The sequence below is a fragment of the Scardinius erythrophthalmus genome (genome assembly GCF_964197995.2).
Source record: "Scardinius erythrophthalmus genome assembly, chromosome: 4".
NCBI lineage: Eukaryota > Metazoa > Chordata > Actinopteri > Cypriniformes > Leuciscidae > Scardinius > Scardinius erythrophthalmus.
In genome coordinates this window covers 17913320-17928782 of record NC_138224.1, presented here as the reverse complement: position 1 = coordinate 17928782, position 15463 = coordinate 17913320, and the positions used below count along the sequence as shown (strand labels likewise).

The following is a 15463-nucleotide window of genomic DNA, read 5'->3' as shown; positions in this document are numbered from 1 at the left end:
GATAAGATAATATAACAAATACATAATTATTGATAGGCCTACTTGTTAAAACGGTTTTGTGTTTCATTTATTTGGCTAGTCTGTCATCTGTCAATAATAGAAAAAAAAAGAATGAATTCGAATTAATTAAAAGGAATTGAATTAATAAATAAATAATAATATTGACGCACATGCTTTTCTGTCTCATGCACACTCTCTTAATTTCCCACATACTCTTCCTTTCTCATCTTGGCTCATTTCTCACAGTCTGTTCTTGTCTCGTCACACATGATTTCTATTACATGCTTTTTTCTCTCTCGTAATCATCATCTCTTATCTTTTCTATCATCTCACATACTCACTTCTTCTCTCGTCTCATCTCGTCTTGTCTCATATCACATTATATCTCCTCTCACGTACGTTCTTCTTTTATAATGTTTTCTTCTCTCACACATAATCCCATCTCCTCTCATTTTGTTTCTTGTATTTTTTTCTTTCACATACTATTCTATTCTCATTTCAACTTGTCTCTTCTCTTATATCTCTTCTTCTCAATTCTTATAATGTCTTCTCATCTAGTCTCTTCACTTATTCTAATCTTAACTTCTCTTGTCTAATCTCATTCACTGTCTTTTCTTGTCTCATGTTAATTTGTCTCATCACATCTCATCTGCTCCATGTGCTTCTATTTTCACTCTACTTGCATCTGTTAAATACACACACACACACACACACACACACACACACACACACACACACACACACACACACACACAAACAAGCACCATCCTTCCATAAAAATTCCATTGGCTTTAAAAGCCTATTCATTCAGAACTGAGACTCTGGCTGGCTTTGACCCAAGGGCTGAAAGCTGGTGGAAGCCTGTGTAAGTAAGTGTTGCCTGCAAAATACGCTCAGAAAGGGAACCAAGCCAAACAGGAAGTGGCAGCGTTAATCTAATTGCTGGAGAGGAAATGATTGGCCACTACGTGCGCAGGTTGTAATTTCATTGGCCGGCTGCATGTGAAAAATAGATGTGTTTGTGCACTAGCAGCAGGACACATTAAATACACAGTAAACCCAATCCTACATCAACAGCCCCACAGCAGAACTCTTCACGGGAGAATGTTTCCATCTGATTGTGTGTCTACACACTTCATAGACAACATCAAAGTCCAGGCTGGGATCCAGTAGGATGCTTTATTGCCCTCAAACACACACTTTTCTCTCATCTCACTCTGTTTCTCGAGCTGTGCTGCTTTTGTTGGAACGTCCTAGGTTCGATACAAGTTAAGCTCTGTCAACAGCGTCTGTAACATGCTGTCAAATGCCACAGAAAATCATCTCAGTTCGTACAAATAAACACAATTGCTTTTAGTTTAAGGCTTTTAGTGCATGTGCAATTCAGTATCATTGGAATTATTTGGGACAATATGTTCTGGAGAGTATAAAAGCAGAAATTTGATGCTTGTGTTTTTGGAGAAGAAAAAAAAAACATTTATATTTTCTTCACACTAATGTGGGTTACTAAAGAGATAGTTCACTTTAACATTAAAATTATGTCATCATTTCCCCACCCTCATGTTGTTTCAAACCTGTATGGCTTCTGTGGGTCACTATATATTTATGATATATATTATATAATGATATTAAATAATATATTTTGAAGAATGTTGGTGACCAAGCCTTTGGTGGCCATTGACTTCCATTTTTATGGAGTAAAAAAAACCACTGAGATTTCTCAAAGTATCTTCTTTTAAGTTCCGCAGTAGAATAAGTCATACAGGTTTGGAACGACATGAGGGTGAGTAATATGACTTTTCAAGGCTTTTGTCCTCCTTTTAGTTATGGGACAACTTATGATTATTTAACAGTTCTTTGCAGATAATTACAGAAAAAGTTACCAGGTATACATGGTCATGACAGGAGTTGAAAGATTGGATGTTTGCACAGACCGGCTTATTATAATAAAATCATATTATTAACATGTATAATATTTACATCTTATCGCTATGCTTTCGAAACAGTTTTTAACGTTTATTGTGTTGCGGTTCATCTATCAAGATGACAGACAGCATTGAATTGACTGTTTAAACAGCCTCTGATTTTATTTTTATAAATTATTTTACTATATTTTTAAAATATTTTACTATTTTACTATATTTTTAAAATATTTTCTCCTAATAATACAGATGTACTGTATTGAAAAGCAGACCCATGTTGTTTGCTTTAGATGTGAATGACGCACTTTGCCCTTGAAAGCCACATATTGGCTCAGACCTATTTGAATAGCCACTTGTTGCTATGCTCTAGTGGATAGAAAAGAGAGAATGTGTGTGTGTGTGTGTGTGTGTGTGTGTGTGTGTGTGTGTGTGTGTGTGTGTGTGTGTGTGTGTGTGTGTGTGTGTGTGTATGTGTGTGTGTGTGTGTGTGTGTGTGTGTGTGTGTGTGTGTGTGTGTGTGTGTGTGTGTGTGTGTGTGTGTGTGTGTGTGTGTGTGTGTGTTAAAGTGGAAAGAAGGTCCAACTTATTTTTATTTCTGTAAGCCAGGCTTATTAGTGAGATGATTCACGTACTGGACGGTGAAAATTGCACCTAATTGGTCTATTTTTTTCTGTTTCTCTTTCCAGCGTCTAATTCAGAGCAGGATGCTGCAGTGAAGTTGGAACAGGAGCGAGCTGAGATACTCGCCAAATATGACAAGGTGAGAGAAAACAGCCGTCATTCACTCACCAGCCAAATACCCTCCAATACGCTTCCAAGAAAAACAGTAACACAACAAACACGTACTCTGATCCAATCAGATACGTCCTTCCACCATAGTTCACAACCTGCGCACATCATGTTCGATGTGCGCGTTTTCTTTGGGAAGATTCTCTGTAATCTCATCTGCAACACTTTGCTGAAACGTTGTCTGTCTGATGTTAGAAAGATTGGTCCTGATTGGTCAAAAGGGTGCTCTAGAATTGCTGAAACATGTAGCAGGCATGATGTGAAACACCTGTTCCCCAGCTGCTATGTATATCACTTATGTTGGGAGGCTAACTTTTCCCAAGTTCACATCTGGCATTGTATCTTCATCCATGCTTTCCAGAAGATACACTCGTTAAAAGACATATAGGTGAAGTATGTTGGCTTTCATGGAAGGAAGTGGCCTTAAAAGTGAAATGAGACCTTACACTACATTGATGCATAATGATTATGTGGTAATAAATACTAAGAATATTATGTGGTAATACACATTAAGAACATTATGACTTCACCTGTCCCCTTTCTATGATTAATGTGTGTTTTCACTGAAAGCTTGTGTAAGGTCTCATGGTTTTTCTCATGAAATCTCTCAAGCATGGCCGGTTTGTTAATTGATAGTTTGAATTGAGTGTAATCTGAGCACTCATTAGGGAGCTCTAATTCTGTAACGTGTCTGTTAATTGGATTGTGATAAGCTCGCTTACGCAGGGATTCTCCTCTCAACTCAAGAGAGCACAACACCTAACAGGGCTCTAGAGTGCGCCCAATTTGGTGCACCTAACGTCCTTGCATCCGATGCCTCTCCACGAACAAAGACTTTGTTCTCCTTTGACGGAACTCACACTCATGGTTGGATCATATCGTGGTCTAAACCAATCAGAGGCAGAGATGGGGCGGGTCTTTGCCTCTGATTGGCTGTGGTCTAGATATTCCTGTTGGCCTACACTGGCGACCTGAGCACCAGAGAATCAGTTACGGCAATCAGCATCACCAAAATAAACGCAAGAAAACAGACGACGAACAATGAAAAGAAATAGACCCATAGAGAGTTTTTTTCTTTAAGAAAAGTAGGCCTGTTCCCCCCCAACACTCTCCCCGGTCAATGCTCAGACAACAACCCAGACATTGAGCTACTTCAGCCACCAGTCTCCCCAGTCCCTGGTAAGATGCCAAGCCCTGGTCCTTCGTCGGAGATGGATAAGTAAATAAAATAAAAAGGGAAAAACATATACATTTCGTAAAGACTGCTAGACCAGTTTCCCTGGTTAAGGTTAAATAAGGTTTAATAAGAAAGAGAATGTAATGTTCATCAACATTTATTGTAAAGAATGTGGCCAGAGCATGGCAGGGAACAGTGCATTTGTAATCGGATCCACAACATTTCAAATCGAAACGCTGAAAAAGCATGAAAAGCAACTCTTCATTTCGCGATAAGTGTGTGACTGGCCCCTCTCCTGGCTGTACTTCAGCGGCAGGCAGCAGCTATCAGATCCTCAGAACAATCAGAGATGATAATAAAATTTAACGTCGCTTATAACATCGCAAATGAAGAGCTGACATTCACTAAATTTCGATCGGAAATTATTGTGATGAAGAAAAATGGACGTTGCATGTGCCCAATTTATTGGGGTAATAGCCGACACATAAAAATAAAAAATAGACGACTGTTGCCATCACGAATTCCACATACATGTAATTTATGATCGGCGGTGACACAGACATTTCCACGAAGGAGTGTGTGATTGTCTACAGCTGGATCTTGAGGAGAGGGAGATTTTTATTTTTACAGTATAATTGTGCTTAAAAAAAAAAAAAAAAAAAAAAAAGCATTTACCTACACCTTATTCTTGTTTAAAATAATTCACATAATATATATGAATGTATATGGAGCGTGCTAAAAAGTTGACCTTGAAATTGTGGCGTTAAAGGCGACGCGAGCCGAGGAAAAAATTGGCTAAATAAAAAAGTTAGGCGCACCAGTGCAACCAATGCAAAAAGTTAGTCTGGAGCCCTGCCTAAACTCCATTACAGTTTTTATTTAGTTAGTTTTTTTACCCTCTAAAATGTAAGTTTTAACATTTCTATTACCTGAATTCTTGCATTTTTGCTCAACTTGCTCCCAATGCACTATTGAAAACGGATACTAGTTCACAAAAAACCCTCTTTGTTGTTCTAAACCTGTTTTTTGTTTTGCTTTGCTTTGCTTTGCTTTGCTTTGCTTTGCTTTGCTTTGCTTTGGTTTTGTTAATGAAAGTAAAAGAGGACTGGCTCGAGAATGACCGAAACACCATAAAAGTAGTGCATGAACGATTGATGTATTATGTTTTTCAGAAGCCATACAACAGGGAGAAACAGACTGAAATTTAAGTCGTTATTCATTGAAAATCTTGACATCGGCTCCAGATCTCTCCTGGACTCTCATTGAGAGGTTGCGCTGTCTGATTTGTTAAGAAATGGTTTCCCTTCAGTCTGATTTTTGGTTTTATAAATTAGTTGATCCACTTCACAAAAACGGCCTGAATGTTTTGTTCCCGCACTGATTTAACTCACTGATTCATCCTTACAGCGTTGTGTTGAAGGGGATGAATAAAGAGCCCAAATTCCTTAAGAGGTTTTGTTGTGTCCACCAGTAACAGTTGGACTGTCAACACAACAAATCGCTCTCTTAAAAGATGTGTCCTAAATCCATCCCCTCCAAAGCATAGTTTTCACAGCCATCCAAATATCTGCAACAGACTCTACATTATCTATATTACGGAACTCATTGTTCATGCTCTAGTTTTGGGTGTTGTCACATTTTACAGTAACTGAAGGGAAGTGTGAATGCCACTAAGCCAGGTAGTGATGCCATTTAATGGTCACTCATTGTTTAAATGTCAAATGTTAGACAAATATCATAACATAAAAATGTAAACATGTTAGCATGTAATATTGTTCTTGTGAGGTCATTTTGTCAGGTCTAGAGGGATGAATAGATGCAGAAAGACATGAGAGAAAACAGTGGAGGAGGGGTGCGCCCTTGGCATGTGTCGCAGGCCGAAATATTTCCCACAGCCATGCGTGTCACTGTGACATGCCATCAGATTATCATATCCCACTGTAGATTTATGCCTGTGACACACACGGGAGGGTGAGATAGAGAGACAGAGTGTGTGTGTGTGTGTGTGTGTGTGTGTGTGTGTGTGTGTGTGTGTGTGTGTGTGTGTGTGTGTGTGTGTGTGTGTGTGTGTGTGTGTGTGTGTGTGTGTGTGTGTGTGTGTGTGTGTGTGTGTGTGTGTGTGTGTGTGTGTGTGTGTGTGTGTGTGTGTGTGTGTGTGTGCCCTTGATATGGCTTCTCTCTGTACCAGTCAGATAATATTTTGTCTCTGATTTTCGATTTCCTTCATACTCTTTCTTTTTTATCGCTCACACTCTTGTTCTCGCTCCTGCCGATTGATTCCTCCCATTCTTTTCTCGTTCTCCAGGCCTCCCAGATCTATCAAGACCTTCACATTTGCTTTACATTTAAATTTGCATACATTTTATTGCCAAAGTGACAAAGTGCACATGTTGTTTATTGCATAGTTAGTCATTGGCTTGACAGTTCAATGGCTTTTGGGATGAAATTATTTTGTCCATGGGTAGTGTGCTTCACCTTTCTTTTCATATGTTTTAGTGACACATTTAAAATGTGAATAAAAAATTGTCATTAGTCAAACTAGACATGCATAGTGCACACAAATAATTGAAAATATTTACTTATTTAATTGTTTAATTAAAATTTTTATATTGGCCATTTATCCCTTATATATGGAAGCTTGTTTCTGCCACATAATAAAGCATTTTAAAAGGTAATTGCCACTTTTTATCTCACAATTGCGAGTTAACATCTCGCAATTCTGACTTTATAAAACACAATTACGACTTTATGTCACGGAATTCTGAGATAAAAAGTCAGACTTGATAGATGTAATCTCGCAATTGTGAGAAAAAAAAAGTCAGAATTGTGAGATTAAAAGTCGCAATTACATTTTTTATTTTTTATTCTGTGGCAGAAACAAGCTTCCATAGTTATCAGTCATATTATAAAAATAATTATCGGCTTATGTTTAAATGAAGTCTCTATGTTAAGCAGACCTGAATTAACTGCACTAGTTTACTTTACGAAAAAAAAAACAAATTGTGTGTATTAGGCTTGCTACGATAGTCGGTGTTAACAGTGTTACCGGTGTTCAGAAACAATATCACTTGCAGCACCGCCCCTCGCCGTCGATTTGAAGAATTATTATTTTTTTATAAAATAATTTATTTCAGTTAGAGAACAGACACTACAATTAAAAACTGAACGTGTCTGCTTAATAAATCGTGAACAGAACGAGAGTCGCAGCACAGATCAGAAGCAGGAGTCAGTTAATTTATCACGAGAGTAAAGAGCTGACTGACAAGATGATGGAGCATTTGGTGTCAAATCGAAATGTAAAAGCGCCTATTTAAGTGAATTTGTCATTGTACTGTTTTTTTTTTTTTTGTTGTTTTTTTTTGTGTGTGTGTGTTTCATCAAGAATAATAGGCTATTGAACAAACCATTCAGGCAATGCGCCCCTGAATTGGCGCTACTTTGAAAGCGAAACTAAAATGCGCCCGTGTCCACAGTTCATTACTATGGAAAAACGCTCGCTCTGCTCCGCACCATTATGAATGCACGTGCGGACTCGCGCATTTTACTTTAGCCTTCAATTTAGCTAATTTAATTTAATACTTCTCTAGTGTGTATGTGTGGTCAGAACATGTGTCTCTCTGTGGTCCATGTGTCTCTCTCCTTTCGTAAACACACTGTTCTTACTCAAGGATGATCTGTTTCTGCCACAGGCGCCTCTCTCTTTATCACTGCTCTTTGTATAGTTTATTTGTAGTGTACTGAACCTGTCCACATTCTGCCCACCCCTCATTATGTACCTGCCTAAAATATGCATGAACAGCAAATTCACAGATCATTGGAACCAAACACTTTAAGAACTCAAGCCTTGAGCAACTCCACACACACACACACACACACACACACACATACACGCTAAAACTATGTCTCAACTGATGTGTACTCACTGCTTTGTGTTATTTGTGCTTTCAGGGTAAAGAAAGTGCGGAGGTGGAGTCGTGGGAGGAGACCAATTTTGATCTGTATAAAGCGGTGGACCGCTTCGGATTCCTGCAGTAAGAAATGTGCATTATTCTGTTCTGTGAGATCTTACACGTAAGTGAGGAGATGCAGGTACTAGAGAAAGCCAGCAGAGTCAGAGCGCTCCCTGAAGCCCTCTTATCTTGTTGTTTGTCTTTTTATTTGGCCTGTCCTGTCTTCTCGTTTCTCCTCTCTTCTCGGCCTGGCAGGGAGGTTTGTGGTTTACCCAGGGCCCCTTAAACAGCAGTGCCCTATGCGATATTTATAGGGTGCCACATGTGTCTGGCAGATCAGGACTCTGTAATTGCAGGGGTGAAAAAAAAAAAAAAAACTGGAAAAGTACAAGGAAGTAAAAGCAAACTGAGAGATAGATAGACCTGGCTCAGGAACACATGCCAGTGTTTCTTATGATTTTGTTTTTTGTTTTGTTTTCTGTTTGTTCTGCATTTTAAGGGTTTGTTTGTTGTTGTTTTTTTTGCTTGTTTTTTGTTCCTTTGCTTTGTTTGCTTTGATCTTACGTTTTCGTTCTGCTCCTTTGTTTTTGTTAGCTTTAAGTTTTGTTTGGGCTTTGTTTTGGTTTTGCTTTGTTTTGTTTTTCTAAAGATCTCAATGTTTGTTTAAAAAAATACCATATGAACACGTCAATAATTACACTAATTCTGATTGGGTTTTCACAACAACAGATTAGGACTCTCTAAGTAATTTATTTCGGCTTAGAAAGTTGCTGCCTATGTAGACAGAAAGGAAGCTCTCTAAGGTTTGGAACAGAGCCATAATGTCATGTCACGACTTCCCTGGGTTTCCTCATGAATATCCCAGATCAGATCCAAAATGGCAGCCATTTCCTGTTTGCTTAGCTGACTAAGATCTTGCACTTTGAACAGTTTCAGGGGTGGGGGTCACGAGGGCATCGTTACCAATAATGATGTTTATTTATCCAGCTATATTCACTTCCTGTGGAACAAAGTAATTCCTTTTTCAGTAATACATGTGAGAAACCAAGATTTGACGTCAGCAGCAGAAACCAGTGTATGATTTATGGATGTGTTTTCTGTCCCTGCATGGCCATCATGTAATGTGAAAAGTGGACAGACATTAGTAGCTATTTGAGAGTCCAGTGTAGTCTGACTAAAATGAGTTTAGTCCAACTGTGTGAATTTCCTTTTTATAATAAAGTGTGTTTTGTCTTTCACAGTGAGAATCCGCTTCCAACGTATGACGTAGGGGAGGAAAAGGTGAGTCCAGTGCTCTGTTTGTATCCAAGGCACCAAAATGGTTCAACTTAAACCTGATGTATTCATTCTGCATCTGTGAAAAATAGAACCAAGAATAGTAGGATGAGGAAGACACTTGAAACCTATTTATCAACACATTTGTGTGCAGTGTTTAGGCTTTATTAAAAAAAACTTAAAGTAATGGAGCAAAAAAAAAAAAAAATGTAAACATGCAGTAAGTCTGACTGAATTCTGTTTTATGTAGATTAATTGCCATTTGGATGCAAGTATGATTCCCGTTCCCATTTAAATTAGATTCCACATGAATCAAGTTTGTTGTAATTTTTCATATCCATAACTCCTGATAACCTTTTTGTAATTGATCACAGTTAAAAATAAATACTCACTATAGTAAACCAAAAATCTGTGTATTTCCAGTGTAGAGCTGCAGAATACATAACATATAACACATAGGAACGTCATTGGATAAGAAAACAAAATAGCCATTCATTTTAAAGAAAGCTGGGGCAACTGTGTGAATTTGAGGGGAATGGACTTCATACATCCACTAAAATGTTCCTCACCACTTGGTTAACAGTAAATATAAAAATGACTCTGACAAGTGATTCAGATTCAAAATTTCTTGATTTCTTTATCACACATTTATCATGCAAAAAGCACTCAAAGTGTCAGGTTATAAAGTGAAAATGAGCTCTAAATTGGAGAAACGCAGAAACATTGCTTCCCCAGAGTCTGTTATGTTCTTGTAGAGAAAATATCTGAAATGTGTTTTTAATGGGTGGCCTCCTAAATTTAAATAATGCTGTTAATTTAATACTGCTTTCTAGATCTCACTGAAATCCATTTTCATCCAAGTCCTCTCAGTGTTAAACATTAAACAGGTATTGTTTTGTCTTTTTTTATTTATTGTAATACATGTTTGCATTTTGTCCGTTTAGCATAAACATCTGGAATTGGAGAGAACGACAAAATGGCTGAAAATGTTGAAAAGCTGGGAGAAATACAAGAACAGCGACAAGGTGCGTGTCCTTCATAAACAGACCGTAACTCAAAAGGACTTTGAGAAAGTCCATTCCTCAGTCTTTCATCTCATGCGTGTGAATGGCCGAAGTTCCCTTTGGCTGTCTTTGTCCTGTGTATTAGGGGACATTGGACCGGTCCCCTAAGAAAACCACTGTCCTGCTTCAGCTGCACAAATTCTGTCTGTGTCTATCTATATTGATTAGACATCTTCAGGCGGCTTGGCGTGTTCAATTGCATTTCTGTCCACTAACAGTGTCTGGTGTGAAATGAGAAATCTTCATACTGCCTGAGGTGGAGCGTGACCGTTGTGCAGTTTATTACTCTGTGTAGAGCTAATCACTACTTCTTATTATTAGTCCAATTAGTTCAGTTACACTGTGTCTACACCAAGCAAGCATTAGCACGAAACAATGCATCAAAAACACAACAAAGCATTCCTGTATTTTTTGCACTGCAAAGCTACTCCATCCACTCCCTCTCAAAAAGGATGCTAATTCTTATTTAGCATATATTTGTCATTTTGTGTTAAAAAGAAAAAAATGTGTCCAACACAACATGTGTTAAATTTCATCCAATCACATTGCTGCTTGCGTCACTTTGTGAGCCGTTATTCTTCTCCACAAGCAAGTATCCCCGCGCTCATTATCATCGGTGGATATCTTCCATTCGTGGAGGTAAGAAAAGTGTCTGTATTTGGCTTTAGATGTTTACTAAAATGTCTTTGTGATCATTTGTAGATGTTCGTCGAGGGGCATTTTACACATATATGCACTAACTTAAAGTTATAAAAACGTAATGCTTTCTTGTATTCGTTTTTTTGTGTGTGGAATCGCTTCTAAATAGTCAATGGCACATTGTAGCCATCTCTCTCTCATTGAAAAGTAATTGAGCTCACGATTGCAACGTATAGTGTAAAATGCCCTAAGAAGTTAACATTATCTGTATCTTAAGTTTTTCTTGGCTTTCTTGCTAATGTTAGATTGCTATATTCATTATGTGTATAAAAAACAAATGTGTGTTATTTGCACTCTTGCAGCTTTGAATGGAAGACGCCCCTGAAGAACTTGTGGCAGTTCCCCATCACTTGTATGTTCTGCACTCTAACAAATACGCAAATACAAATGATTAATGTTAAAGATGCTGTCAAACACCACTTTTTTTTTATTTGAAGTACAATCTTTATTAATTGTTAACTCTTCAGAAAAAATTCACTCATACAGCATTGTTAATATTTAAATTAAATACATTTTTGAATGTTGACTTTTTTATGTAAATGTAGCAGATTTAATAAATTGTATATAAACTACATGTGAGTTTGTTGTGTTTTATTACATACAAGTTTTGAAAAAGTAACAAATAACTATAACATTAGTGTGTAGAAGATCTCAACATACTCTCTTGTGTTAATAACACATTACAAATATGTGCGTGAGATGATTGCCATGCATTTAATTGTTATATCAACTGTTTTAATTGTATTTATGCTATAATATTATCAGTATTTGACACATAACCTGTTAATGCACTTATTTCTTTTCTTTTTTTACATTTAAATAATAGTTTTTCCCAACTTGTTAAATTAAAATATTTGTGATTTTTGTTGTTGTTATTGCAATATTTAAATTTAATATGATATATAATAAAAATTTGCTTGGATAATATTTTGAAAAAACATTAAAGTAGTTTTAAATAGAATATAAAATTGCTTATTGTAGGACATCCACTTCTCAAAAGTATTTCATTTCAAGTACCCCTACACAGCTGTAGCAATACTAACATTATGTATAAAATTGTTGTGCGTCAAGCCTGATTGGTCTGTTGTTGTGAACAAGCAATAAGTACACTTATTGTGAAAATTGCTGATGATGTTACAGTCATAGGGATTATTCTGTCAACAATGGAAATGATCTGGTTATCTAGATTTGCATGTTGGCCAGAATTAATATATATAAATATTAGTCTGAAGTGATTTGGCAAATTTTATTTCCCATGATCTGAGGTGCAAGGTCAGTACCCAGCCTGTTCTTCCTCTGCCAACTGACTGAGAACTCGCAGGATAGGTCGGGGCGACGTTCACTCTCTTTAATCACCAAGTGTCAAGTGTATTATTCCAGACAAATCACACCCAGTTCACGTCCTGTTTGATCTTCAGCCGTCTAGCTAATGCTATCATTCACGTTCCCTCTTAATGTTTATTTGTTTGTTTTTCAGTATCAGTCCTGTGCCATAATTTTTGCATCTTTAAGATTTGAAATTATACAACTGTTTTTCTTAAATTGTTTATATGAGGAACAATTCATCCACATAAATATTGTATCATCATTTGTAAGGATTTTATGTTTAGTTGTATTATTAAACTGCCCATTATGTTTACTATACTGTGGGTAAATCGTCTAGTTTTATAATCCTGTATAGCAGGAATGCTCAAACGTTATGCCAGCCGAACCCATTTGACCTAGTACCCTGTGAGATTTTACATTAATGCTAAGGTTGGCAAAGTTTTTCAAAAACACTTTTTTGTTATTCTGGTTGAAACTCTCTTTACATCCTGATAGCAATCAATAATAGAAGTGGTCTAAATATTAAAACACGTCCCTGTCCAAGAAATGTTCGTCCATTCGGCCTGAATGCAATGATACGATGTCCTACCTGCCTGTCAACGTATGTATTTGCATGGCTCCATGCACCCTGCTCGCCCGCAGACATCACACATCATCAGCGTGTCCCATGAGCTGTAGACAGACAGTCACAGAGCGCCACAAACAAACAGCAGCCACCTTTACAGTTCCTCCTGAACCAAAACAATGAGCTTATGCTGCGTTCACGCCATATCATAACCGTAATTACGAGATGACAACCCGTGATGTTCAACTCGGAGCGGTTCACGTCCTCAGACTCAGATTTATGAGTTTCCTTGGCAACATTATCAACGCCGAAATTAATCTGCAGCAGTCAGGTGGTTCAAATAGGAGCTTTCTAAGTTGTTTACGTTCATTATTATTGTAATATTATCAGGGGTGCAAACAGCGCGCTTTTCGGCGCCTCCCGCTTTTTTCACGTCATTTTGGGTGACTTGTGTGAATCGTGCAGATCCGAAGAGTTTTTTTTTAAGGAGGGGGGGGGGGGTTCGGGGGGGTTGAGAGGGTCTGATTATAATTTAACCAACAGTAATTCTGGATTGCGTCCACCAACAAGTAAATAGGAAATAAGCGAATCAGAACACTGCGCGCCAAACCAGTATTATGTGCGCAAGCGTGAACCACTAACGTTAGTGTTTCTGTCTCACTCTGGATCTGCCACTGCATCACATTTCTCTCTGCGTGGCGTGGAGTATCCGTTTTTATGTCGGCTCTCATGTTAACTGGTTAGAGCTTGTGTTAGAGCACAATGCCTGCGTGACACACACACTTCTCGAGCCGCGCCGAAACCGCGTGCTAGAAATAGAACCGCAACCGACGCCTATTTTTCACGCGACACGCAAGAGTGTTGGAAGTTTTCAGACAAAATAGAAGGCGCAAAATACATATTAATAAATTACATTTTGATGCTTGAAAGTCTCTCGGTTTTGACAAATGCATATATAATTGTAATTTAAAAAATAGGCCTAATTATCGATTTTCAAATATTGCCCCTGTCAATAGGCCTACAGAACGAAATATTCTGTAGCCTATTTTGCCGTCAATACTGCCGACGTTGTCTTTGCTGTATCAGGCTATATATATTATGTTTAACATCCAAATGTAGATCGTCTGTCGGCGCACAGAGCCACGCAGTCGCAGACAGCACGTGAAGTTCGTGAACACCGAATTCCCTTTTCTTTCTTATCTATTTGTGTTTGAACAGACATGTGCACGAAAAAATAAGCCAGTGTCCGTCTCAACGAGTTTCCCCGTAAACGCAATCAAAATAAAATGGATGCGTGTCATTACCGGTATTAGATACGTGCATTCGTCTTAAAGGGACAGCACCCAATATACCTGCAGCTGTTTGTGTCACCAAAGTTAATTAAACAACAAAAGAGAAAGAGAAAAATCACGTTTTGTCAAAAGATAAACTGTATTAATACTTAATACAGTTAATTAACCTGAAAAACAAAGCACTGCTTTATTTCTCGTGTATTTGTGTTTTATTGTATTTATATTTGTATTATGTTTATTAGTTTCTATGCAGATGCACTAGGCCTACCCTACACAATTACCCCAATCATCCTAGAATTATTAATTCTTTACAAAAAGAGCTATTCAAATCATCAGGTGAAATTGTTTTCAGGAAGTAGCAGTAAAGCAAGAAGAAGACGTGCAAGATAGTTTTTCTAAATTTCATTTGACTCTATGTGCCTATAGGGGTGGGTTGGGGATGGTGGCAATGTGGATATTTGCCGCGGGACGAGGGCTTCGATTACCTCTCTCTTTTTTGACCATACATGTGTTTGCACCCCTGATTATGTGCTTTGAGACACACAGTAATTTACCACTATCTCTCGTGACGTTTTGCAGACTATTTTGTGTGTGTTTATGTGTTTTGAAGGAGGTGTCTTTGGAGAGCGTCTGAAGGGATCTTATGCTTTCAAATCTTGCTATTCAAAATCTTGCCTTGCCAAAATATTTCAGTAATTTAACAAACCAAAAAAATCCATTTATTTCAATTTTTCATTTGTAGAATTTAATTATTAGTTTCTAATCAATGAATAGACTATATAGTATCGATCTGCATGTTTGTTTTGGTCCTGACTTCATTGTACTGCACTCACTCCGGAGACATCTTGTTCATAGTGTGTTTTGTAGAACAGATGGAGTCATTGACTTCATCCGCAATTACAAAGCCAATCCCCCGTCAACAAACACACTTAAACGCATTAGCAAACACACACAGACACCTGCCGATTTGTAATGTCTCGTTTTTATTCAAATAAACAAACAGTCTTAATCGCCTCATTTCCCCGAGATTAGAGGCAGAAACACACACACACACACACACACTCGTTGGGTTTGTGGCTGTGGGATATGTGCCCACTGATGTCTGTCAATAATCAGCTCCTCAAGAGCCTCCTGAAGATTATTAATAATGTCGTTACCATTACTGTAAGTGAACTACTCAGCAGCCATCAGTCCACACACACACACACACACACGGATAGGCCCTGAGGGCGGAAGAGATGTTCAGGAAATCACTTAGCAGCAGTAATGTGGACAGATGAGCGCAGGAAACTGAAGAGTGTTCATTCCTCTCTTTCACCTCTCAACCCCACCACAGTCGTACATCTCTCTCTCTCTCTCTCTCTCTCTCTCTCTCTCTCTCTCTCTCTCTCTCTCTCTCTCTCT

At 38.0% G+C, this 15463-nt stretch overlaps 1 protein-coding gene across 4 annotated transcripts in view; it reads left to right on the top strand.

Annotated features, from left to right (window-relative positions):
* usp6nl (USP6 N-terminal like) overlaps window positions 1-15463 on the top strand; it is a 61256-nt gene that overhangs the window by 33882 nt on the left and 11911 nt on the right. For all 4 annotated transcript variants that reach the window (XM_081363733.1, XM_081363732.1, XM_081363730.1 and 1 more), the window contains 4 exons: window positions 2609-2682; window positions 7837-7919; window positions 9080-9119; window positions 10058-10138. In XM_081363733.1, the coding sequence (XP_081219859.1) occupies window positions 2609-2682; window positions 7837-7919; window positions 9080-9119; window positions 10058-10138 (278 nt within the window). The remainder of the gene's footprint in view (window positions 1-2608; window positions 2683-7836; window positions 7920-9079; window positions 9120-10057; window positions 10139-15463) is intronic.